The sequence below is a fragment of the Pygocentrus nattereri genome, chromosome 2 (genome assembly GCF_015220715.1).
Source record: "Pygocentrus nattereri isolate fPygNat1 chromosome 2, fPygNat1.pri, whole genome shotgun sequence".
Lineage (NCBI taxonomy): Eukaryota > Metazoa > Chordata > Actinopteri > Characiformes > Serrasalmidae > Pygocentrus > Pygocentrus nattereri.
In genome coordinates, this window is record NC_051212.1 from 24,372,261 (window position 1) to 24,396,357 (window position 24,097).

Sequence of the window (24,097 nt, forward strand, 5' to 3'; positions counted from 1 at the left end):
CATCTGATATGTTTGAGTATGCCAGAGTTGGTGTGTTCAATGATTCTCTCTCTTGTTATTTGTCTCTTGCTCTGTTGCTTTGCTCCCCTTTTCTCTCAAAATCAGATTTTAATTGCAGATGGGTTTATTGGCAAATCAGTGAACGTACAGCTAGGAGCAATTAGCTTGGAGGTGATTGGTCAGATAGAAAGTAGAATTTATAATCCCAGTGAGAGGATATAAATGGAATCCTGGAGGCATTCTTCAGCCTGTTCTTTGTCTGAAGCATCTGTGGCATGTCATTGCTGTGGGGACAACTTTATCTCCAAGTTACTTTAGAGGGCAAACATTCTTAACTTCCAGTGTAAGCTAATGGGAAACTCCAATGTTTTTTCCTAAATTTCTGTGTCATTATATCATGAAGCTAGAAGTCCTTCAGAGTGGTTTGAGATTACGTGCTCTGTTCTAGAAAAACTTAACTTGCCAGACTTGTCCCGCAGTGGTGAAATGGTTACAAGTGTGCTTCCTGATGCCTGAGGCATTGTTTTACAGTATTTTAAGTTTTAAGCCCATTTATGACAGACAGGTACATGCAGGGCTTCATAAAGCAAGAAATAGAATAGAAGGCGTGTAAGTTCGTTGGTCATTTTGGATAGTAATGTAAATGGGCAAAGTTTTTATTCCATACAAAGATGAACATCAGAATTACTGTGTCTGGGGGACATGTTGTTTTTTGTTTTTTTTTTTGCAGATGCATCAAATAGAGTAAGTAAATGCTGGACTGTCCCTTTAAAGAAGCAACTCACAAATTCTCAAACTAACACAAGAGCCTTAGCTAACCTAATTCTATCATTTTCCCCTCACTGTTCACCTCTACTCCCTCCAGAGCAATACAAATCATTATTCAGCATCCCTGCAGTGTTTCACTCTCGCTCGCTCGCTCTCTCTCCCTCCCTCATGCTCTCTCTCACTTGCTCTCTCTCCTTCCCTCACACTCTCTCCTCACACAAACACATACATAGACGCTTACCCAAACGCTCGTCTCCCTGAGGCGCAGTCAACTGCAGAGAGTGGGTGTTGCACAAATGGCTGCCAAATCTCACCCAAACACAGGGGCCTCTGGTGATATACACTCTTGCCCTGAACAAATGCACAAAGACGTTCATTCAGTATGCACATACTTGTACACATTCTGCACAGGATGGACAGTCACTCATAGTCAGGTGCTGACTGAAACAGTAACACATGCTCAAAAACTTTCACACCTTTCATATTAGTGGAGTCTACTGACTCATACAAGAAACAGTACATACACAAAAGGCTTTAGCACATATAACAGAACAGTGCATACAGTTCATACTTCCATGCAAATGGAAGTTGACATGACTGTTGACCTGAAATTTCTCCCTCCGTCTGTCACTCTTTCTCGCTCTGAAAGAAGGTGTTACAGATCTCACTGTGTCTCTTTCTCACACGCCACTTCTAAGGATGGGACAATCAGCAGTATTACTAACAAATTACAGTATAAACTTAACAGTAATCATATCATTTCATGTTTTAAAGTGCCAGTACTTTAAAAATCCTTTTTTTTCTTTTTAAATAAGTTTGATGTGGAAAATGAACGTAGTCACAAATGAACATTCATAATCTAATAATTCACTCTTCAGTCCATACAGTCTATATACAGACACTAAGCTGAAAAAAAATCCTGGTTTGCATTCACTGTTTTTTTGTAACATTACAAAACCAGCACTTTTTCATATATCTGCCTAGAGTAGTTTGCCCTGCCCTTTCACATTGGAAGTCTTAAGGGTCTAGAAAAATAGACAAGTATTATAAGTTTAATTCTAAAAAGTCATATGTAGATGTTTCTAAGGAATAAAAAAATGGTATATGGGCTCTTTATACTGGGGCAGTCGTAGGCCAGAGGTTGTAGAACCAGCCTTGTGACCAAAGGTCGCTGGTTCGATCCCCTGGGTCGACAGTATGTGACTGAAGTGAGCAAGGCACGTATCCCCCAACTGCCTCGGGCAACATTTCAACGGATAGATCTTTAAAGGATCATTTTAGTTAATCAGCTGTATATGTGTAAAGAACCTTTTTAAAATTTAAAGAGCCTCTACATGATGGGGTCTGTACCAGTTAGAAACCAAGAACTCTTTAGGAATTTTTTATGGTCTTGTACAGTCTTGCTGCAAAGCATTGTTTTTATCTTGGAGAGAAATCTAAGAGGTACAATTATCAGTATAATATCTCTGTCAATATAATAGCTGTGGTGAAATGATTTGTGTGTTTTAGCGCTCAGCATATTAATTTGGCTGGAAAACCAAGCAACATAATTGTGGTCATTGATGTCATGATAAACTTTCATGCTGTCCCATCCCCACTCACTACATTCATCCCTTACGAACCATATGTGTCTGTTTTCACCCCCTCAGCCTTTCACACTCTTTTACACACACTGCTCAGTGTTCTGCTCTCAGAGCCGTCAGTGTCAGTCGTTGTGACACGCAGTGAGGGTGTTTAAGCTACACACACACACACACACACAGCCGTAAACCTGGCCTTCGTCTCATGCTTCATTCCCTCTCCTCTCAGTTTAATTGAGTTCTCCACTTCAGTATTCTGTCAGAGTACTGATTGTTTTGATTTTTGAATATTGGAGAAGAGTGAGGGAGAAAGTGAGAGAGGGAGTGAGATGAGGGACAGCAGCGCTCTTGCATAAGATAAGAGTCTTGAAGTTGTCTCCCTCTATCCTTCTGAAAATGTTCTGTTAACAAGCTCACTGGCTTCTGCAGGAAGTGTGTGTGTGTGTGTGTGTGTGTGTGTAGGCTTGTGTTAGTGTTAGTGTGTGTGTGTGTGTGTGTGTAGGCTTGTGTGTGTGTGTGTGTGTGTGTGTGTGTGTGTGTGTGTGTGTGTGTGTGTGTGCACGCTCATCTTTCCAACTTGGTTAGATATTCATCCTCACTTGCCCTCAGCAGCCATCATGAATGGTTGCCGCGGTAGCCGTCTGGAGTCCCCGTCCTGTAGTTAGTGCCATGGTCACATTAACTGAATGTAACAGGACAGCAATCAAGCACCATTTCCATTAGCACTGACAATTCTTCTGCCAGTGCGGCTCCCCACACGCCAAGCTGTTTACTTTTTAACAATCAATTTCAGTGTCTTGATTCCACACATTGACTGATTTGTTTATAAGGTCACTAAGAAGACAGTGTGAAATTGGCACAATAGACTGCAAATGGCTTTGTGTGTATGTGTGTGCGTGGGGATGATGTTTTCAGTAACAAGTTTTGCCCTCCTGTATTCAGTAATTAGGACTGCTCCAGAATCTGGCAGTTTTTGGGGGCGGTTGTCATGGCAGCTATTATTCCTGTACGGGTCAATCTTTCTGATTCATTCATGCTGTTTCTATTAGAAAGCTCTAGTAGCAACCCCACTCTTCTTGCACTGTCTCTAATTTCATTTTGGCCTCTGCTGTTTTCAAACACATTTAATTATTTATTTGTAATAACAAATGTTTGTGTTTGTTTGTCTTAATTATCCAAAAGGTGATTTAAAATTTTCAAAGCTCTGGTTATACGATCACATGCAGGCCTCTGTCTGCTGGAATGGGGATGTAACTTTTCCTCCCATTTTCTATATAATACACCATTCTCGCACTTCCATGTTCAGTGAAAGCCCTGGTGACATTTTCTACTGCAAGGAAAGTGACACTACTCCACTGCAGCCAGGGGAGGGCGCACTTCCAAGTTTGGGTGGACTGATCGCCGACAATGTTGCCAATTTAGCGACTTTGTTGCTATATTTAGCAACTTTTCAGACAACTCTGGCAACTCTAGCAGCGGGTGCTGCCGTGAGCCTCATCCCACAGCACTCACTGTGCTCAGTCTCACAGTCAGAGCAGACCCGCACCACTCCACAGCCACCCTGCACATGAACTGCGCATGCCTAAAGCCGCCACTGACCCCGCCCCTATTTACAGAACGGGATGTCAATATAAATAAAAAAAAAATATATATATATATATATATATATATATATATATATATATATATATATATATATAAAAAAAAACTTTAAGGAAAAAAAACTAATAAAAAAACCTAAAAATAAACCTAAAAAAAGAAAAAGACAGAAAACGAAAAAACTAACTAATTCTGCCAAAGTGTCTCTTTTAAGGTCACTTTGCCGGTCCCAAGCCCAGATAAAGGAGGAGGGTTGAACGTAGAGTAGCAGTTCCACCCCACATAAGTCTTTTAATTAAATTTGATATGCTAACATTTAACAACACAGGACAACATTGATTTATGTAATTTACGTAAAAATGATTTATATAATGGGATCTACACAAAGCATTAAAGTCATGAAGTTATTTTGAGAAGTGACAGCATATTTCAAAGGAAAAAAAAAGAGAAAAGAATCAACAGAAGTAGTTAATTTATTCAGAGTTCATTTGTAATTCTAACACATTTAGGGTGTTTTTACTCATTTTTCTCTCCCACAACGTTATTCCTTTATTCTGCAGCTTCAAATACGTGTAAATGGACTATTATGCAAATTAGGTGATGTCATTTAGCGACTTCTAGTACATAAGTGGTGTAACTGTACTGTCCTACAGCGAACTCCCCTCTTTCCTTACATCCTAACCAGCTTTAGCAGCATTAAATCGTGTCAGATACTCACAACTAAAATGTCACATTTAGTGCAATCAGTGCATTCCAAAACCACGAAAGTGAAAGAAAAAGTGGGTTCATGAAACTTACAGCCCTGATATAAACGAAAGTAAACTGAGGAACCTGTGAGGCACTGAAGAGTGGACAGCGCTCTTTCTGGGCTAGTGCTTTTTAGCAGCCAGCTAACATGAAGCAGCGCTCTGTGACTCGCACAACATGGCGAACTGATGATACTATAGATCAAACAAAACACAAAAGCAGTTTAAATATACCTAAATGGAGGCCTCCGTTTGTCTGGTGTTGATACGTTGCGGTTCACCCCTTAAACTACTACGATAGAAGAGAGAAATCCAGTTGTCGCTAGCTGGTGTCTGAACACTGTGATACACTCTGATATGGTAGGACTGATGGCAGAAAGGCGGTGGGATCCATCACTGATGTATCGAGCCAGCTAATGTTTGCTGTTCGTACCAAGTTGATGTCAACGAGAAACTAATCTGTTTAGGGCTGTTGTTGGCCGCTTGTTTAGCATTTGGAGCGGGATAACTGAGCGCTCGACCCCAGACAGATAAAAAATAATATTTTCTTTCTTAAATTATGACTATTACAAAAACTGCAGCTGTGCTTTTCCAGCTGATAAAAACAGCTCACCAGAAACTGTTTGGTGAGTGTTTGTCATGTTCTGACCATAAAGGATAAAGGAAAGCAATTAACCACCCAGGAGCAAAAATCACCCTTCAGACCTTATCGCGATATGTATCGTTATCGAACGATATTAATTTTGTTTATCCAGCTCTAGGAGAGACCTATAAGCTTAAAACTGAAAGTTATGTTAACATTTTAAAAACATTTTTGAAACACTAGTAAAAATCTCAGTATTCAGTATTAAAAATCTCAGTATTGCAGAATTTGGCTTAAATAATAATAATACACCTGGTAATTGTTGTTGAAGGACAGTATACAGCCACCATGCTGAATGTTATCATCTTTCCAATTCACTTTTCAAACAGTGAGCTGTCTCCTCCTCCTTTATTGTCTCTCCATGCAACGTAAATGGATGCATTGGTGGTTCAGTGGTAGAATTCTCACCTGCCGTTCGGGAGGCCCAGGTTCGATTCCTGGCCAATACTCTGCTTCTTTGGGGCAGTCATGGGCTGAAGGTTACGGAACCAGTCTCATGACCGGAAGGTTGCCAGTTCGATCCCCCGACAGCACCCCCAACTGCTCCCCGGGCGCTGCAGATTGGGTTGCCCACCGCTCCTGGCAAGTGTGCTCACTGCTCCCTAGTTGTGTGTGTGTGTGTGTGTGTGTGTGTGTGTGTGTGTGTGTGTGTGTGTGTGTGTGTGTGTGTGTGTGTGTGTGTGTGTGTGTGTGTGTGTGCGTTTTCACTAGAGTGCATGTGGTGTTTCACTTCATGGATGGGTTAAATGCGGAGGTGAAATTTCCCTGTTGTGGGACTAATAAGGGTCACTTAATCTTAATAAAGAACAGAGAAGTCACAACTAAACATCCGTCAAGCAAATTCTGATCAGCTATCTTGTAGTTCTGGGGGTGGGATAAAAGCCAAAAACAGTACATTTGCATATGGTGGCAGACACCTGTGCAGATCTCTCTATACAACGTCTTCACATGTTCAGAGATGTGTAGATGCAGAAGTAGAATGCTGACTAAAAGAAGGATACTTTTAAGATTTGTCTGTATTTGGTTTGTTGAAATATTTTTTTTGTTGTGACATGGTGTATACTGTACTAACTGATGGAGTCAAATGAATTGAAAAGGTTTGTGTAAGAATAGATTAAATTTCTGTTAATTCTCTCACTGACTAATGTGATGTATTCAGCTCCACTGTGAATGCCAGCGGAAGTACCTTCACATTATATTACAGTACAACTTACAAACTGGACAAGTGGGGGATTTTGGTATATAAACACATTGTATCTACCATGTTGACAAATGTCTCTTTTTTGAAATCATGCTGAATATCACAGTGTAAATATAAAGGAATAGAAGCTAAAGCTTTGCTCAACACAAGACTGATAAGACTTTATCCTTTCTGCAGACATCAGTTTACTTTTTTATAGTGATGTGTGCAGGGGTGGACAATATGACAAATATAGCACCATGATACTTTAAGATGCTTGAAGTATCATATATAAAGTTTACTTTTTCACAGTATACTTGTATGTGCAGTTTTTCTAAAGTTTGAAAGTTCAAAAAGCCAGTAGTGCCACATTCAAAGAGTGCAATGAAAAATATGAAGTCATTTTAGTTCAGTGTTTCACAAACTGCACTGCACTAAATCCAGTTAAACAGGGCTAATTATGCTCCCTTTATAATGAAACGTGCTGTTGGTCATCAGTCCACTCTTTAGGAATGACCACATCCACAATATGCTCAGAATCTGCTAAGCATATTCTGATGTAATCACAATAAAGATTAAATATCACATTGCCCACCACAATATGTGCTTTTTGAATGTGAAATGGCTACTTGGCACAAAGCACGAAATGGCTGAGTCAGTCTTTATGGACTTACATGGTGAGGAAAACCTTTATCATAGAAGACCGTAGTAAGCTTTGTCATGTACTGTTACTGCCTACCAGATACTCTCCGCCTCCTTTTTTTGTTTTGTGCCATATACTGTACAGTTGTATAGCTTGACGTAATATTTTAGATCTGAAACCTCTCTTTAATAGTTGCTTCACATGTGAAGTGAAAAACATTTGGCTTTTAATGTTCATGTAATGCTTTTATTAGTTTATTACAATTTATTTAATTTATGTTGGTCCATTTGTCATGAATAATCCACACATCGTAAAGGACAGCTGCCATTGTTGAACTGAATTTGTGAAAAAAATTGAGGTGAGGTTTTGTTCCGACACTGACTACATATGAATACACACTGCTTTGAAGTAGTGGAGAATCAGCACTGTGCCATTTGACATGCTCTGTGGCCTGTATTCCCCCCAGAAGCTGTTTGGACAGTAGAGGGTTTGCAGGAGTCACAGTCTGTCTGTAATGGAGTGATATACCGATGAACCGGAGGTCCAGATAGTTACACAGCAAGCATGTCGAGGCCTACAGCAGTTTAATATGGCATAAGGTTTAGAAAGGCATGCTGATATACCTCACACACATACGTCTTTCAGTTTGGATATAAAGAGAAAGTAACATGTTGTATTTATATCTCAATTCAAAAGTGTTGGTAGATAAAATTGCTGGCATGTCAGAGTGGCTGAAAGAGATGGAGTGAGTGTAAAAATGTGCTATTCTTAGGCACTGTTTATACTCCTGTGTTTCCCACGTCTCTCTGCCTGTCAGCTATGTGATCCTCCACTTTCTGTCATTAGGAGAGAGATGTGTCAGAAAAGAAATGACTGAGGGGGATTGAGAGGCATTAAGCAGAGAGAGAGAGAGAGAGAAGGTATGAAAAGGCAGCAGTAGATGAAAGGTAAGGACTCAGATGAAACGTAAAGAGGAAGATGAGACACCTCGATGTTTCAGAGGAGATGCGGTTATGCAGTGTAATAAGACTGTCATCATGGCGGCACATATTTTATTTCATAGCCACGGTTGCCATGGATACTGTCGCTCTGCTTTGGGATTCTTGAACATGGGTTTGAGAAGCAGTGACTCACTCACTCATTAATTTGCTCGCTCACTCACTCACTCACTCACTCACTCACTCACTCACCTTTTTCTGTTTGTCAGTCAATAATGTCTAAAAAAAAAAAAAAAAAGAAAAAACACTGAACCCTCTCTTTCTCTTCACACCCTCTCTTTACCCCTCTTTAATTCCTCCTCATCTTCTCTCTCTAGCTCTATAGCTGTGTTTTGTGGTGGTGTCCAAAGATGAACCAATCCCAGAATGTCTCACCATAAGTAGTGTGCAACCAATATACTGTAGTGGGTAGGGGATAGCCACAATGCACTGTGTTCAGTTTTAAGATTCATGCTCAACTTGTCTGAGTAAGATTATTGAGCCGAGCTACAATGGCATAGTCTCCATAGACCTCCCTTCAGACTTGTTGCTGTTCTCACGTGTGCAGTCTAAGCGGTTGTGTTGGACATTTGATATTTTATAGTGCTTATGTGACAGAATCTGCTGTGGCACAGTGAATAGCAAACCTGTATGATGTAATGTCTGAAATAGTTTATTATAGCAAACCGACTTTGTGACAGTAGTAGTGTTCTATATACTGATCCAGATATTTCAATGTAGCATACAGAGACGAGGACCATTTTGGACACGGCTTATATGCTCTTGTTTCTCTCTTTCTCTGTCTTCCTATCTTCTCTCTCGCTCTCTCGCTCTCTCACTTTTTTTCCTTCTCTACACAACTTCTCTCTCCCTACTCTGTTTTGATCTTTTTCTCTGTATCTGTTTCCCTCCCCCCTATTTTCTTTCTCTCTCCTCAATTTCTTCCTAAGTTTTTTCTTAAGTGTGTTTATTCTGTGAAACTAAACATTTATAGAGGTAATAATGAAAATAGAAATAGTTTGAAAATGAAGAATAGTAAAAGATAAACAGGATATATTTCAATTCTTATACACGGGGAGGAGTTTGACGTAGGTTTGGAGAGTATTACTGTTCCTCAGGCTTTGATGGTGCCATGTAGAGAATTTGTGATTTTTCAGATTGTGTTAGAATTTTAAAATTGTTGGTTTTCAGTTCTGTTATAAAACGTTCTCAGGTTTGTGCTGAATTTTTCGCAATGAAGAGAGTGTAATTCTGTCTCAGCCTCAGGCCTCTCACAAGTGACCACATGTGTTTTCCTCTTTGGGCAGCCAGGATTTTTTTTTATCTACCTGTTTTTATGTAGACATGAACCCTGTACTTGGTCAGGATCTGTCTCTGCTCTAGATACTCCACCATTTCATAGTCTCTGACTAGGATGTGGAGTTCAGGTTGTTTTGGTGTCATTGTGTAAGTAGGTGCTTTTGCTCTGTTTGATAATTTGGTTTATTATGACTTAACTGTGGTCAGCAATGCTGGATTGAAGCTGCTGTGCGTTTTAGGGATCAGTAGGTTAGTTAATGTTGGTGCTAGCTGACAGAGTGGGCTGGGTTTAGGATTGAGCTCAATACTTTCTCTGTATTTAAGTTCTATAAGGGGGCTACACACCTAAAGATTTTCACTCACTTTCCACCTGTATAAATGTGATGTTACTATGAATTTGATTTGATTTGAAGACTTCAAAGTGCTTCATACTGCGGTATATTTTGATTGATTTACTGGATTTTAGATGCAGCCAAAATGTTAAACCTCTTTTCTTAATAGGTTTTTTTCAGTGGAAATTGGCTTCTCTCTCTCTCTCTCTCTCTCTCTCTCTCTCTCTCTCTCTCTCTCTCTCTCTCTCTCTCTCTCTCTCTCTCTCTCTCTCTCTCTCTCTCTCTCTCTCTCTCTCTCTCTCTCTCTCTCTCTCTCTCTCTCCTGTTTTTTTTTTCTTTGCCTCTCTCTCTCTCTCTGTCTGTCTCTCTGTCTCTCTCTCTGTCTCTCTCTCTCTGTCTATGTCTCTCTCCCTCTCTGTCTGTCTGTCCGTCTCTCTCTCCCTCTCTCTCTGTCTCTCCCTCCCTCTTTGTCTGTCTGTGTGTCTCTCTCTCTCTCTGTCTCTCTGTCTCTCTGTCTCTCACTCTCTCTCCCTCTCCTGGGTGGTACCACCTGGGACTTCATTGATGGCTTTTGACTACTACATATAGTTAAAGCAGAACTGAAACATTCAGTTCACACCGTGCACATTAGAGTTTTTTTTATTTATTTTGAGAGCGTGTGTGTGTGTGTGTGTGTGTGTGTGTGTTTGTTTAATATAGTCCACTAGAGTCTCTTTAGTCTCTGCTCTAGTGCAGCATACATCATTACATCATGGCTATAATCAATGAAATACTATTATGACTGTTTAATTCTTTAATGTTAATAATACATTTGCAACAAAAGCAACATGTTTACTCAACTGTGTTAAAATGCTTTATAAGTTTATAACCCAGAACATCCTGCAGGTAGAAAATAATGAGTTAGCAGTTACTCACTGGTGTTTATTTTTTATTTGAAAAGAAAGCCCCATTGAGGCTTCTTGTTTACTGCAGAGCACTGAGGAAAAATAAAAACATATCAAAGTTCTACTACTTCAGACAATCATATTCTGTATGTTTACATACACAAAGGCTTTAAATGAGTGAGATGTCAATGCAGGCAGCTTTGGCTGTGTATTTCCTCCAAGCAGTCCAGCATGAATGTGTGAGACAGACACTGACTTTTTTTTTTTTTTTTTGTTTTTTTTTTGATAAAAGTGAGAGATTTACTCAAATGTAGTAGGTCAGCCAAGACATGTTTTGTGTACAAAGTTTGCTCTTGTGGTGGAGCTACAAGGTTTGTGTAGTTAATAAGTAGCCATAATGCAGAATTTGGCATAGTACACACTGCTGCCTTAAATCGTCACGCATCCGAAACCAAACTGCATTGAGTGTCCTATAAAGTTACTTAGATGGATTTTGACTCTGCATAACAATGTTTATAGAAATGGCTTTTTATGGCAAGCAGCAATTGCAGATGGGGTGACAACCAATGCTCTTGCCTCCAAGATGAGCACATGCCAGTTTTAACCATTCTTCAGTCCCACCTGCAACCACCTACTTTGGGCTGTGGTCCTTGTCTGCACTCACCCACACCTCTCTTGTGATTTACATCACTGTGGAAAAGCATGATCATGCAACCCCCACAACCTAGCCAAACAGCCTCCATCCATCGTGCCTCCACACACCCAGGCACAATAGTAAACATTTGGTATGTTAACACATAGTGGCAGATATTTTGTGTGTGAGTTTTGGCTAAATAAAACCCCAAGAAATTGCCCGCCTCACCACACAATGTGTGTTACTATGGAGGACACATGGGAGTACAGGCAAGGCGGTCTTGTTTCACATAACCACCTGTTATGTGTCAGGATTACATTATTAGCTAATTACACTACAAAGTATCTACAAAGTTACGAAATTTTTATTACATTTAATTAAGTAAAAGTTAGCATCCATGTATGCCATGACATAACTTCATTATGTGTATGCAGTGTATTAACTACTAGCATGTTTTACTGCCACACCTGCAGCATATGTAACATGCCCATCACCTTCCACAAATTGTCCTTTTGTTTACATGTACAGTGTTTTTTTTTTTTTTTTTGTTTTTTTGTTTTTTTTACTTTTATGGACTGCTCACACAAAATACTCACTGCTCCTGTTCTCTGTACAGTGATAGTGCAGTGGATTAGGTGGTCTCCGAGACTGTTTGGGGCTTTAGCTGTTCACACAACAAACGTTGTGGTCCCAGACTACCTCCAAAGGTGATCAGATCACAGATCAGACATCTCCATTGGGCCCTGTTCTTAGAACTGTCCGCTTATGATGGGATCCCTCAAGACAGATGTTAGTCAGGTATAATCAGGTCCTTGTGACATGTAGTTTGCACAGTGCTATTTGCTGGTGTGTAAGCTTCAGTTATTCATTAGCTTCGTTAAATTATAGCTCCTGAATAGACAGTACTTGCAAAACAAAGAAGTAGTGCCCCGTTCCTGCCGGATCCATACCAAATATATATGTTATCTTGTAAGTACCTTACAATAGTACTGCTTCGTGTATATATCACAAGGGAAAAAAAACACAAACAAAATTTTGTCTGCAGTTCAGAGATGGTGTCTTTTGCACCATCAGATCAAAACGAAAGTAATCGCTCGTCTGGAAGTGATTGAAACACCTGAATTCAGTGATTTTGATAGGTGAGTGATTACTTTTGGCAATAATAGTGTAAGTGCAAAAGTGAGTAATAGCTACAGATCTGTGTTTGATGGGGTAATCAGTGTTACCTTGACCTTAGCTTAAGTTACGAGAGCCCTGCTAATGTTCTAGTGTCAGCTGCTTTCATTGTTTAGCTAAAGCTAAAGTGATACATAAACAGATTGCATAAATCAATTATTGGTCCATGTCTACTGTCAATCATGAACAGATCTGTCAGGCTGCTTTAATGACTAACAGTGTACGAACCAAAGTGTAAAAACAAGCCTTCTTGAAAATAGGCCCCCTGCATGATAGTCTCACTCCCCTTTTTGCCCTTAAAATGCTTTGCCAACTCATTAGCACTTAAAACAAAGCCTTTTTAATTAAAAGCCATTGTGCCAATGGGCTGACTGAGATGAGAGGTTATTTCTTTGTTTGCCTCAGTCCATACAGAGCAGTCCTTTCTGAAACCCTGAATGTAAAAACCACAAAAATTAGCTGCTGTGTCGGTAGGACAGTAATTAGAATATTCAAAGCCATATATAAAACAGCTTGGTGTGATGTGAACTGTTCATGGTTGTGCTTAAAAACCTAAGTAGTGGAGCAGTTTGTTTCTCTGAAGTCTTTTAGTCTCATATGCTCCTTTTAGTTTTGGGATCTTAAAAAGATCATATGTTTATTGTCTTTCTCTTGCGCACTCTCTCTCACTCTTACTCTCATTCGCTGTCTCTGTTTCTCTCTCTTTTTCTCTCTCTCTCGTTTATTCTGGGTCACATCTGTAGGTGTGCTGTCACCATAGCAGCCGCTTGTCCTCTCCAACAGAAAGCCGATTATAATCATGCTTGTCGTTGCAAATGCATCTGATCAAAAAGACACTGATTACTTTCACTTTCTTTCTCTGTCTGTCTGTCTGTCTGTCTCTCTCTCTCTCTCTCTCTCTCTCTCTCTCTCTCTCTCTCTCTCTCTCTCTCTCTCTCTCTCTCTCTCTCTCTCTCTCTTCCCCCCTACCCTTATCTATCCTTATCTGTCTGTCTCATTCTCCCTTATTCTCTCTTTCTGTCTCTCGTTCTCATTCTCTATCATTGTCTTTCATCCTGTTTGTCTCCTCTCATTCTGTTTATCTCTTATTCCGTCTATCTTTGTTGGTTGTTTCACCATCTGTCCTGTTTTTTTTTTTTTTTTTTTTCTTTTCTCCTTCTCTCTCTCTCTCTCTCTCTCTCTCTCTCTCTCTCTCTCTCTCTCTCTCTCTCTCTCTCTCTCTCTCTCTCTCTCTCTCTCTCTCTCTCTCTCTCTCTTTCTCTTTCTTTCTCTCTTTCTCTTTCTTCCCCCCTATCCTTATCTGTCTGTCTGTGCAATTTCTAACGTTTCTGCTGCCCAGACAGGGTCTTCCTTCTCTCCTCGTCTTTCACCCTCTGTCCTTCCTTCATCTTCTCACCATCTGCTCTTCTCCTTTCATCCTTCTCTCTCCCTCTATATATGTCTCCCTATATCTCTTATCTCACTGTCTATTGGTCTCTCTCCCTTTTTCTCTGTCTCTCTTCCTGTTCTCTCTCTCTCTCGTTCTCTCTCCCTTTCTTTCTCTGTGTCTCTCTTCCCGTTTTCTCTCGCTCTCTCGCTCTGATGATATTTACCAGTGTCAGTTTAAACTCTGTCAACATGGTCACATTAGTCAGTGCAGATTAAAATGAGTCAAATCCCACTGGACTGAATGAAAGGCTGGAGTGAATGGAGAGGTGAAGGGGTAAGAGGAGGAAACGGGGGGTGGGGCATGAATAATAATTGGAATCAGTTTGTGTGTTTGACAGTAGGATAATTTTTTGAGTGGAAATAGTTATTTGTTTCTGAGCAATAGAGTGTAGGTGTTTCCTTGTCTTTAGCACTTCGTCAGAACCTAACATCCTTATGGTGATAGGGCAACATGACAGTTTTGTCAAGTGCAGGCATTTCTGGAACAGCTAAATGAGCAGAAATATTGCCTGTGGTTAAGGTTAGAGACATATTTAAGTGTAGGTGTAGTATTAGTTGTCTACACTAATGCGGAAGGAACAAATAGAACAGGTATCATCTCTACTGTTTGTGAGCATGTGTGGAGGTGTGTGTGTGTGTGTGTGTGTGTGCGCATGTGGAAGAGCATGTGTGGAGGTGTGTGTACGTATGGAGGAGAATGAGATTGAGCAAGTGTGTGGAGGAACGTGAGCGAGTGCATATATGTGTTTATAAGGATGTTTGTGTATGTGAGCTTGTGCGGGTGTGTTAGTGTTTGTGGGAGAGTGCATGTGTGAGTGTGTGTGTGTTTGCTGTTGGCAGGCTCACTGTGATATGGAATATGGAATTAGTAGGCGGCTCTGAATTGTGGAGAGAAATTGGATCAGATTACAGTGAATTTTGGCACTGGATTATTCTCAATCCCTTCACAAAGGGAGAGAGAGAGAGAGAGAGGGGGAAAGGGACTAGAGAGAGGGCTGGGAAGAAAGACGAGAGATCAGAGTATAGAGTAGATGGAGAGAGAGTAAGTAGAGACGGATAAAGAAAGGACAAGACACGATAGAGGGACAGGGGTTGAAAGAGAGAGACAATTGGGTAGGGTGCCTTACTATAGCTAATATCTTGGTCTCCCAGCTGAAGCTTTTCTGGGTCATGACCTGTCTGAATTGCCCTGACATACATAATTACACAGCATCCAGAATCACCAGACAGCTTTGTCTTTTTTTTTTTTTCATCCTTCATCACTTTGGGGTTTTTTTCTTTCCTTTTCATACTACCTCAGAATGCTGTCTTTTTTTTTTTTTTTTTTTTTCCCCTCTCATCCCTCGCTCCTTTGCTCCTCCAAGTCTGAAATATGGAGCTTTACTTTGGTTCCCGACCAGGCCAGGAGTCATGCTGATTCCATTTTTTTTCTATCCCTTCTTACCGTTGGTGCCTTGCTGTTCCACAGAATTGGCCTTTTGCCTATGGATCAGTTCCACCAAGCGTTTGAAAGGTGCTGCTAGAAGTTCCCCAGTTACGCCGATTTAAGATCAGTTCTGCACTTTTCGTATAATGGCTGACTTTAGGATTTGGATATAGTGAGCCAATCCCAGATCAGTAGAGGGGTGATTTCTGGCAGATGTTGAAAGGTTGCATAGAGTGTTATGAGTGAATGGGATTTCCCACAGGATTCAGAAAGCCTGCTTCAGAAATAGTGACATCAATTTTCCTCCCGCTGAGTCCCTTAGTGCCGAAAGCTGTTAACTACATTACTCTCTCTGGGTTTATGATATGTCCACAGCAGATTAGAAAAGTGGATAGAAAGCAAGAGGTGAGAGCAGAATGGCAGAAATTGGCAGACTTATTCTTATAAAATTCTTACTTCTCTATAATTTGATATGAGGCCTTGTTCTGAAAGTGCCAGAGCAAATGACCTTAGCTAGTCATTGGCTTGAGGCTACTTGGCTCAGCTGAGAATCTGGAAATGAACTGACCATAGGAATCAGATATTTTCAAAGTACGTGCTTGCCCGTGGCTTCTACATCATTTTCAGTTTTATGAGTAGTGATCCAGAGGCCAGTTTCAGATGATTCTGCCTCTCTGTTGTTTAGTGACATCTTTTTCTTGATCTAAGTTTGCTCGGTGCCTTCTATGGAAGAATGTTCACAAACTACACACACAGCTGTTCAAAAGATTTGAATTACTGAGCATATTTATCATATGAATCATATGAAATTGAACGGTATATATTCAAGCTGAAGTAGTCTACCATGAGAATTGATGCTGCTCTGTACATTAATGTTATAGCATCATTCTTTAGGGTGTTTCTCAGTTGTTTATCTATATCTCTCCTTATATTTCTGCACATATCAGAAATCTTATTTATATGTTTACAGCTGCTTAGTTTAGTAATGATTAGAAATGTGAAGTTGCACAGGAGTAGTCCTGTTATATACGCTAACAAAGTGGTTGTGTTTGATATTTTAAATGCTCATTTTATCCTGTGCTAAATGCCAAGTGCTTTTTAGTCATGTTTTTTTGTTGTGCTATATAGGTGGGCTACGAGAACGCAGGCACAGTGGAGTTTCTAGTGGACAAACATGGCAAGCACTACTTCATCGAGGTCAACTCCCGCCTACAGGTGGAGCACACAGTTACAGAGGAGATTACTGAGTAAGTATCCAATCACAGAGAATATTAACATCACCCATAGTTACCTTAATGTATTCTTCATGGATACAGAAATAAAGCAGATATTTGTTTAATAATCTGAGAATGGACTGATTTTAGTGTTTTAGCATTCACTCAATACCACATTGTTACGCAGCCTTTCTGTGTCTTCATCATTGTCTCTACAAATGCTTTTTCCCCAGAGAGACTATTTTATACTCTATTGTTTTGTCTCTTCCTTCATGTACTTAATATGTAAATATTCTTTAGAAATATTTAACAGCACTTGGCTGAAGTGAAAGACAATGGAGTGGCTGCTGTGTGTGAATGTGTGTCTGTGTGGTTGTGCTGCTTGACTGTAGGGCTTGAAAATTGGAGCCTTTTTTCAGTTCAGCATACTTCAGCGTGTGTGAATGTGTGTGCCCTCACACACTCTGACAGGTGTCTCTAGAATGACTGTAAATATGCCACCTCTACCTTGAGAATGTGGTCAAAGAAAGAGAGAGATGAAAGAGGCAGGCGGAAAAGGAGGAATGAGAGATAGATGGAGAAGGTGAACAGAAGGAATTAGATAGAAAAACTACAACCCCAATTCCAATGAAGTTGGGACGTTGTGTAAAACATAAATAAAAACACAATGCAATGATTTGCAAATCCTTTTCAATCTATATACAATTGAATACACTACAATGACAAGATATTTAATGTTCAAATGGATAAATTTTATTGTTTTTTGCAAATATTCACTCATTTTGAATTTGATGCCTGCAACACATTCCAAAGAAGTTGGGACAGGGGCAACAAAAGACTGGGAAAGTTGAGGAATGCTCAAAAAACACCTGTTTGGAACATTCCACAGGTGAACATGTTAATTGGAAGCAGTTGAGTGTCATGATTGGATATAAAGGGAGCATCCCTGAAAGGCTCAGTCGTTCACGAGCAAGGATGGGCCGAGGTTCACCACTGTGAACAACTGTGTGAGCAAATAGTCCAACAGTTTAAGAACAACGTTTCTCAACGTGCAACTGCAATGAATTTAGGGATTTCATCATCTACAGTCCATAATATCATCAAAAGATTCAAAGAATCTGGAGAAATCTCTGCAAGTAAGCAGCAAGGCAGAAAACCTACACTGAATGCCCGTGACCTTCGATCCCTCAGGCGGCACTGCATTAAAAACCAACATCATTCTGTAACGGATATTACCACATGGGCTCAGGAACACTTCAGAAAACCATCATGTCAGTGAACACAGTTCGTCGCTCCGTCTACAAGCCATGCAAAGCGAAAGCCATATATCAACAACACCCAGAAACACCGCTGGCTTCTCTGGGCCCAAGCTCATCTGAGATGGACTGATGCAAAGTGGAAAAGTGTCCTGTGGTCTGACGAGTCCACATTTCAAATTGTTTTTGGAAATCATGGACGTCGTGTCCTCCAGGCCAAAGAGGAAAAGGACTGTCCGGATTGTTTTCAGCACAAAGTTCAAAAGCCAGCATCTCTGATGGTCTGGGGGTGTGTTAGTGCCCATGGCATGGGTAACTTACACATCTGTGAAGGCACCATTTAATGCTGAAAGCTACATACAGGTTTCGGAGCAACATATGCTGCCATCCAAGCAACGTCTTTTTCAGGGACGTCCCTGCTTATTTCAGCAAGACAATGCCAAGCCTCATTCTGCACGTGTTACAACAGCGTGGCTTCATAGTAAAAGAGTGCGGGTACTAGACTGGCCTGCCTGCAGTCCAGACCTGTCTCCCATTGAAAATGTGTGGCGCATTATGAAGCGTAAAATACGACAACGGAGACCCCGGACTGTTGAGCAACTGAAGTTGTACATCAAGGAAGAATGGGAAAGAATTCCACCTACAAAGCTTCAACAATTAGTGTCCCCAGTTCCCAAACGCTTATTGAGTGTTGTTAAAAGGAAAGGTGATGTAACACAGTGGTAAACATGCCCCTGTCCCAACTTCTTTGGAACGTGTTGCAGGCATCAAATTCAAAGTGAGTGAATATTTGCAAAAAACAATAAAGTTTATCCGTTTGAACATTAAATATCTTGTCTTTGCAGTGTATTCAATTGAATATAGGTTGAAAAGGATTTACAAATCATCGTATTCTGTTTGTATTTATGTTTTACACAAAGTCCCAACTTCATTGGAAATGGGGTTGTAAATAAGGGGTTGGATGCTTTACCGGTAATCAGTTATACCACTGTATTTCAAAATGGTGGTGTTTCAAAATTCTTTTTTTTTTTTTTTAAGAGTAACCACAGTGTCAAATCTAAACAGACAAACACATTACACCCTTTGACATTTTAGTTGGGCGGTGGGGAGTGATGGACCAGTCTACAAGATTTGCCTGAAAATAGTCAGAGATGTCCAGTATGCATTCCCATTAAATAATTAAGCACCCTGTAATCACTTCACAGACGCTGTTGACCTCCAACTGTAGAGCCAAATGGTTCCCATGGTGATGGGTTTCTTTTTGTTTTATGTGCTGCTAAATCAGCACCAGAAAATACCTAACAGCGCTCTACAGTGTGAGCAAAATGCTCACATTTGCACCTTGTTTTTTAAAAATGTGACCACAGTTTTGACTTAGGAGCACCCATGCGGGAACAGGTTTTGACAAGAATTGTCTACCACATCGTTGTGTGTGAATACAAGCGTGTTGATTTCCAGCGATGCGTGCCGCTGGCCTCAGATGCTACTAAATTTACAGGTCATAATGAGATGAGAAAATTTACATATTGATTCATAGTGCATATCACAAAAAGCTTCATTAATAACTTCACCTGCACAGTGGTCAAGGCTGGTGGTTTAGTTAAGAACTGCTGGTTTACCTTAAAACTCATGTCTTTTGCCTTTGGTTTCACACCAGTGAATGTAAATCACTGGGTTAAAAGTTTGTTTTACTGGGCCTCACAGAAGCAGTCAATCTTGGAGCTACGTATTTGGAGTGCACTGCCCGGAGGTTTTGGACAATACAGGACTGTCAAAGTCATAAATGTTGATTTTATGCTGATACTTAAGCAGGCTCCCAAAATGGATGCTAAGCAAAACAGAAAGCAGCTAAATGGCCCACTTATACAACAGAATAATCTCCTGAATTGAGTATTTATTTTGATTGCTTTGAGAAGTTAAAGCCTAGGAAAAGTGTCTTTTGTTGAGTCTATAAGTGTGCTGTAAAGATTGCTGTAGAAAGCAACATGCATACTGCACAGTTAGTGATGGGCGTTTTTGTCTTTTTTCAATGAGGCAGGTCTTTCAGCTCCTAAACAGCTATTCAGTAACACTGATTTTTTTTTTTTTTTAATTATTTTTTTTTTTATATAATTTCAAGATGAGCTTAGTTAACAATATTAAAGATAATCTAATTTTAAGCAAACTTAGTCTAGAATCTACCTAACAAAAACTTGTATTATATCATAAAGCACTGTTTCCATAAATGTGAAACTCTCAGGAATGTACAATAAGAAACTGAAAATCTGTCCAGTAAACAGGTTTGCAGGCCAAACTAATCATTGTACTGGAGTGTGGTGCTGGTTGGATCTGTAGCCTGCTTGACAAGCTAATGTTAGCTGGAAACTGTCCAACCCTATAATATTCTCAGTTTTGGCTCCACAATTTGATATTCTCAAGATTGTTTGAGCAAAATCTGAATTTAAAGAAAAGGACTGTGTCCATTTTTTGGTGCAGTTTCCCTTGAGATATGAGATAGGAGGTGGTAGACCCACAGTTAAATGTGCTAGTGTGGGTTATGTTGACTGTGCTGATTTGGATTAAGTTGATTATGCTGATGTAGGTTAGGCTGGTGTGGATTAAGCCGATTGTGCTGGTGTGGTCTGAGTTGAGTGTGCTGGTATAGGTTAAGATGAATATGCTGATAGTGCTGGTGTGAATTAAGGGGTGTGTCCTGGTGTGGGAACATGCTGGTGTGGATTAAGATGAACATGCTGATGTTTTAAGATGACAATCACTGATTTGGGTTAAATTGACCATGCTAGTGTGGGTTAAGCTGTGCTTGTGTGGATTGAGTAGTATGTGATGAAGGTGTGCAAGTGGAACCTGCTTGTGTGGGTTAAATTCAACATAATGAAGTTGGGTTAAATTTAACATGTAGGTGTGGGCTAGGTTTAACGTGCTGGCGTGAGTTAGGTTTAGCATACTAGCACAGGCTAGGTTTAATGCACTTGCACGGGTTGCATTGAGCCTGCTGGTGTGTGTAACATTTTAGTGCACTGATCTGGGTTAAGTTGATTGTGATGATGTGCGATACGTTTGCTGCCGCTGTCAAATGACCAGACTTCAGTGCACATTTTGAATTGTGCTGCATTGTGTTGAGATGGACTGCGTCACCTTTACAAAAAGCACGTTTTTCAGAAAGAGGGCAGAAGAGACTGAAGATATAAATAGCCCTCGCTTCCTCTGATAACCTATGAGCTGCACTGTAATGACACAGATGAGCCTGATATCATTCTAGCTCTCACACACACACGCACACACATTATCAGACTGAGTGGAGTGATTGATGGCGCACTCATCTCCGATTCCCACAGCCCCCCTTCTTTTGTATACAAATGCAAACAGATGCACACTGAAACACACACACGAATATAGGCATACATACACACTCTTTAGCGTTTGTGAGAACAAGTTTGGGGAAATGGAGGTTCATATATAATAGATATCAAACCTGCCAAGTGCAATTGACACTGTCGCACTGAATTGGCTTCCACGGCTTCTGCTGCCAGCTCACATTTGCAGAGCAGAGACTGAAATACATCATTCATCAATTTCTATGGACACTGAACTGTCACCGAATAGCTGGTGTGAAGTTGTGAATGTGTGCTTGTGCGTCTTTGCGAAGCGTACAAACACAGCAAATGCATATTTCATTAAAATATTTTATAAGTATATCTGACATTCATTCCAGTCTGACTGCAGTCTGTTACTACTACTACTGTGTTGTTCATTATTTGGAACTGGCCACTGTAAACAGCCTTTTGCTTTTACTTGCCTTAATGCTATAATTTGGTCAGTCGATTTTCACTTTACCCTAATCGTTGATCATCAGCCAAGACATTTGGTATCTGAAGTTTGCTTCTTTAGTTTTGCATTAGTGATATAAGGCTAATGTAGGAAACAAGTAATAGAAGCATGTGTTACAGTTAGCTTTTTGCATCATACATTTACATAAAAACCACAATGAGTTGTTAAGTAAACTCAAATGGACTTGCTTTTGTGGTGTCTGACACTGTGACCGTGACAGTAAAATAGGATTTATTGGCCAAACCATTGATGTAAATGGAATTCCACTGCTTTTTTTTTCTGAAGATAAGATGAAATTATGTAGTATGGGAAAAAATCTAATTAACATGACTTTCCACTTACCCCACATAGGATCCATCAGCCAATACATGTTTGGTGTCTAGATTTGCAGCTATGAGGCTAATGTTGCTGACATCAGTAGTCACCCTAACTGTTTCCATACATACAAGCCTAAAACTACTCCGAACCCACACAAATCACATACAGGGCTAAAGTCATATTGCACAGACAAATTGATGTGATTTAACATACAGTATGACTTACTATGAAAACCAAAAACGGTGCATTTAGAAGATCCATTTAGAATAGCTGGAATTACTTCTTTCCAGTAGAGTTTGCTGTTATTCTTTGTAAGCCAACCAAAGATGTGGCTAAGGTAATTAACACTGATGCATTGTTGGGTAATGCAGGTACACAAGCTAAGCCAAAGTGACTGTACTGCGAAAATCAATACAGTGTCTAATTACAAATTTGAAGACCGCTCTTTCTGCACACCATCTTTGTTAAAACCTGAATATACGTATTAAACAATGAGTCCGTTGGATGCGGGAACCACATCGTAACTGCACAGGTCATGACAGCAGGTGAACACGACAGAGAAGGTAGAAATGGTAAAAAGTGCTTAATTTGAATTTAGTTCTTTGAGGTGTCATTTTGACTGGCATAGCGGAACATTTTCCATGTCCTACCCATAGATTTTTGTTTTTGCGATATGGAACTCCACACCTCATTTTCAGTATCTTTATTTGACAAACTTCTAACTCCAGCTACAATAAACAAGCCATATATATTATTGTACTAAAACTATGTACCTCTGTAGTGACGTTTTACAGTGTGCCCCTGCACTACAGAGTCTGAGGGTGCAATAATATCAAACAGCTGAACTGTATGTAAATAATGTAGTTCAAATTTTAGCTTAAATTTATAAATAAAGTCCAAGTTTGTTTTAAAGTTGTTTTAGCTTGCTTAGCTTATTGTTGCAATTTGAAACATATATATGAAGATTTTGGTTTATATTTGTGAAAATTAGTTTGGTAACTAATTTACTTAGTGTTTGTTAGCACCATTAGCGTGGCAGTTCCAGTTCTAAACTAAAGAAGCAAAGCTTGAACACCAAACATGGTTCGGCTAATCAAGTGCATTTAGAGTAAGTGAAAAATCACGTATTTTAATCACGTAATTTATTTTTTGCCAAACTGTTGCTTTAACAAAGCAATTCAGTGTAGTTTGATGTACAGATTTTGGTTAATTTTTTTGAAGGTGTCTGTGATCAACGGTGTCCACATCTCTACAGAACAAATAGCAGTAAAACAAGTGAACCTAGACATATCTTTGGTATGTAATATGGATAATGATGAAATTGTGGTAAATCAAGAAAAAATGCATTTTTTTAGGTACTACTTTACCTTTACTGTTATTTCTCTACCCTGCATATGTTTAAAAAAAAAAAAAGCATTTTAGGCCAGAAACTTCTGCTGCTTTGCAGTTCCGACTTGGTAAGTTTTTAAAAAATATGTAGTCCTGACATCAACCCAATAGAACACCTTTGGGATGAATTAGAGCAGAGACTGCAAGCCAGGCCTTCTCATCCAACATCAGTGTCTGACCTCACAAATGCACTTCTGGAAGAATGGCCGAATATTCCCGTAAACACACTCCTAAACCATGTGGAAAGTAGAGTTCCCAGTAGATTTGAAGCTGTTATAGCTGCAAAGGATGAGCCTACATCATATTAAACTCTGGATTAAGAATGAGATGTCACTCAAGTTCATATGCGTCTGAAGGCAGACAAGTGAATACTTTTGGCAATATAGTGTATGTTGCATTTCTTTTCACTTTTCTCTTCTACTTACTCTCACATCTCTCCCTGTCTTTCTGTTTCTCTCATCCCGTAGATAGATAAGAGGTACTATCGTTTAGTTAACTGCCTGCAATTGAGAGGATGTCATGCTCATGTCCTCATCCTGCTACTCGTTCATCTCTCCCACTTTCTCCTTCTTATATCTATTTTTATACTCCTCTCATGCACTCAGCAGACGTTGCTGCACTTATCGCCCATTATATCTGACTCTTCCTGTCTAGGATACTTTTTTCCCCTCAGATGTTATCTAGTTATGTTACTTCTGGTACACGCACATGCACCAACAGCCAGATCTGCTGTATGGGGGATGTGTGTGCTGTGAGCGGTCTGTGTGATAGCACAGC

The 24,097-nt window shown here is 39.9% G+C and overlaps 1 protein-coding gene and 1 non-coding gene across 2 annotated transcripts in view; both read left to right on the forward strand.

The window, feature by feature from the left end:
* pcxb (pyruvate carboxylase b) overlaps positions 1-24,097 on the forward strand; it is a 261,864-nt gene that overhangs the window by 32,927 nt on the left and 204,840 nt on the right. The window contains exon 8 of the mRNA XM_017699653.2: positions 16,444-16,562. Coding sequence (XP_017555142.1) covers positions 16,444-16,562 — 119 coding nt within the window. The remainder of the gene's footprint in view (positions 1-16,443; positions 16,563-24,097) is intronic.
* Positions 5,715-5,785, forward strand: trnag-gcc. Its single transcript has one exon. It is a non-coding gene; the product is annotated as a tRNA-Gly (tRNA).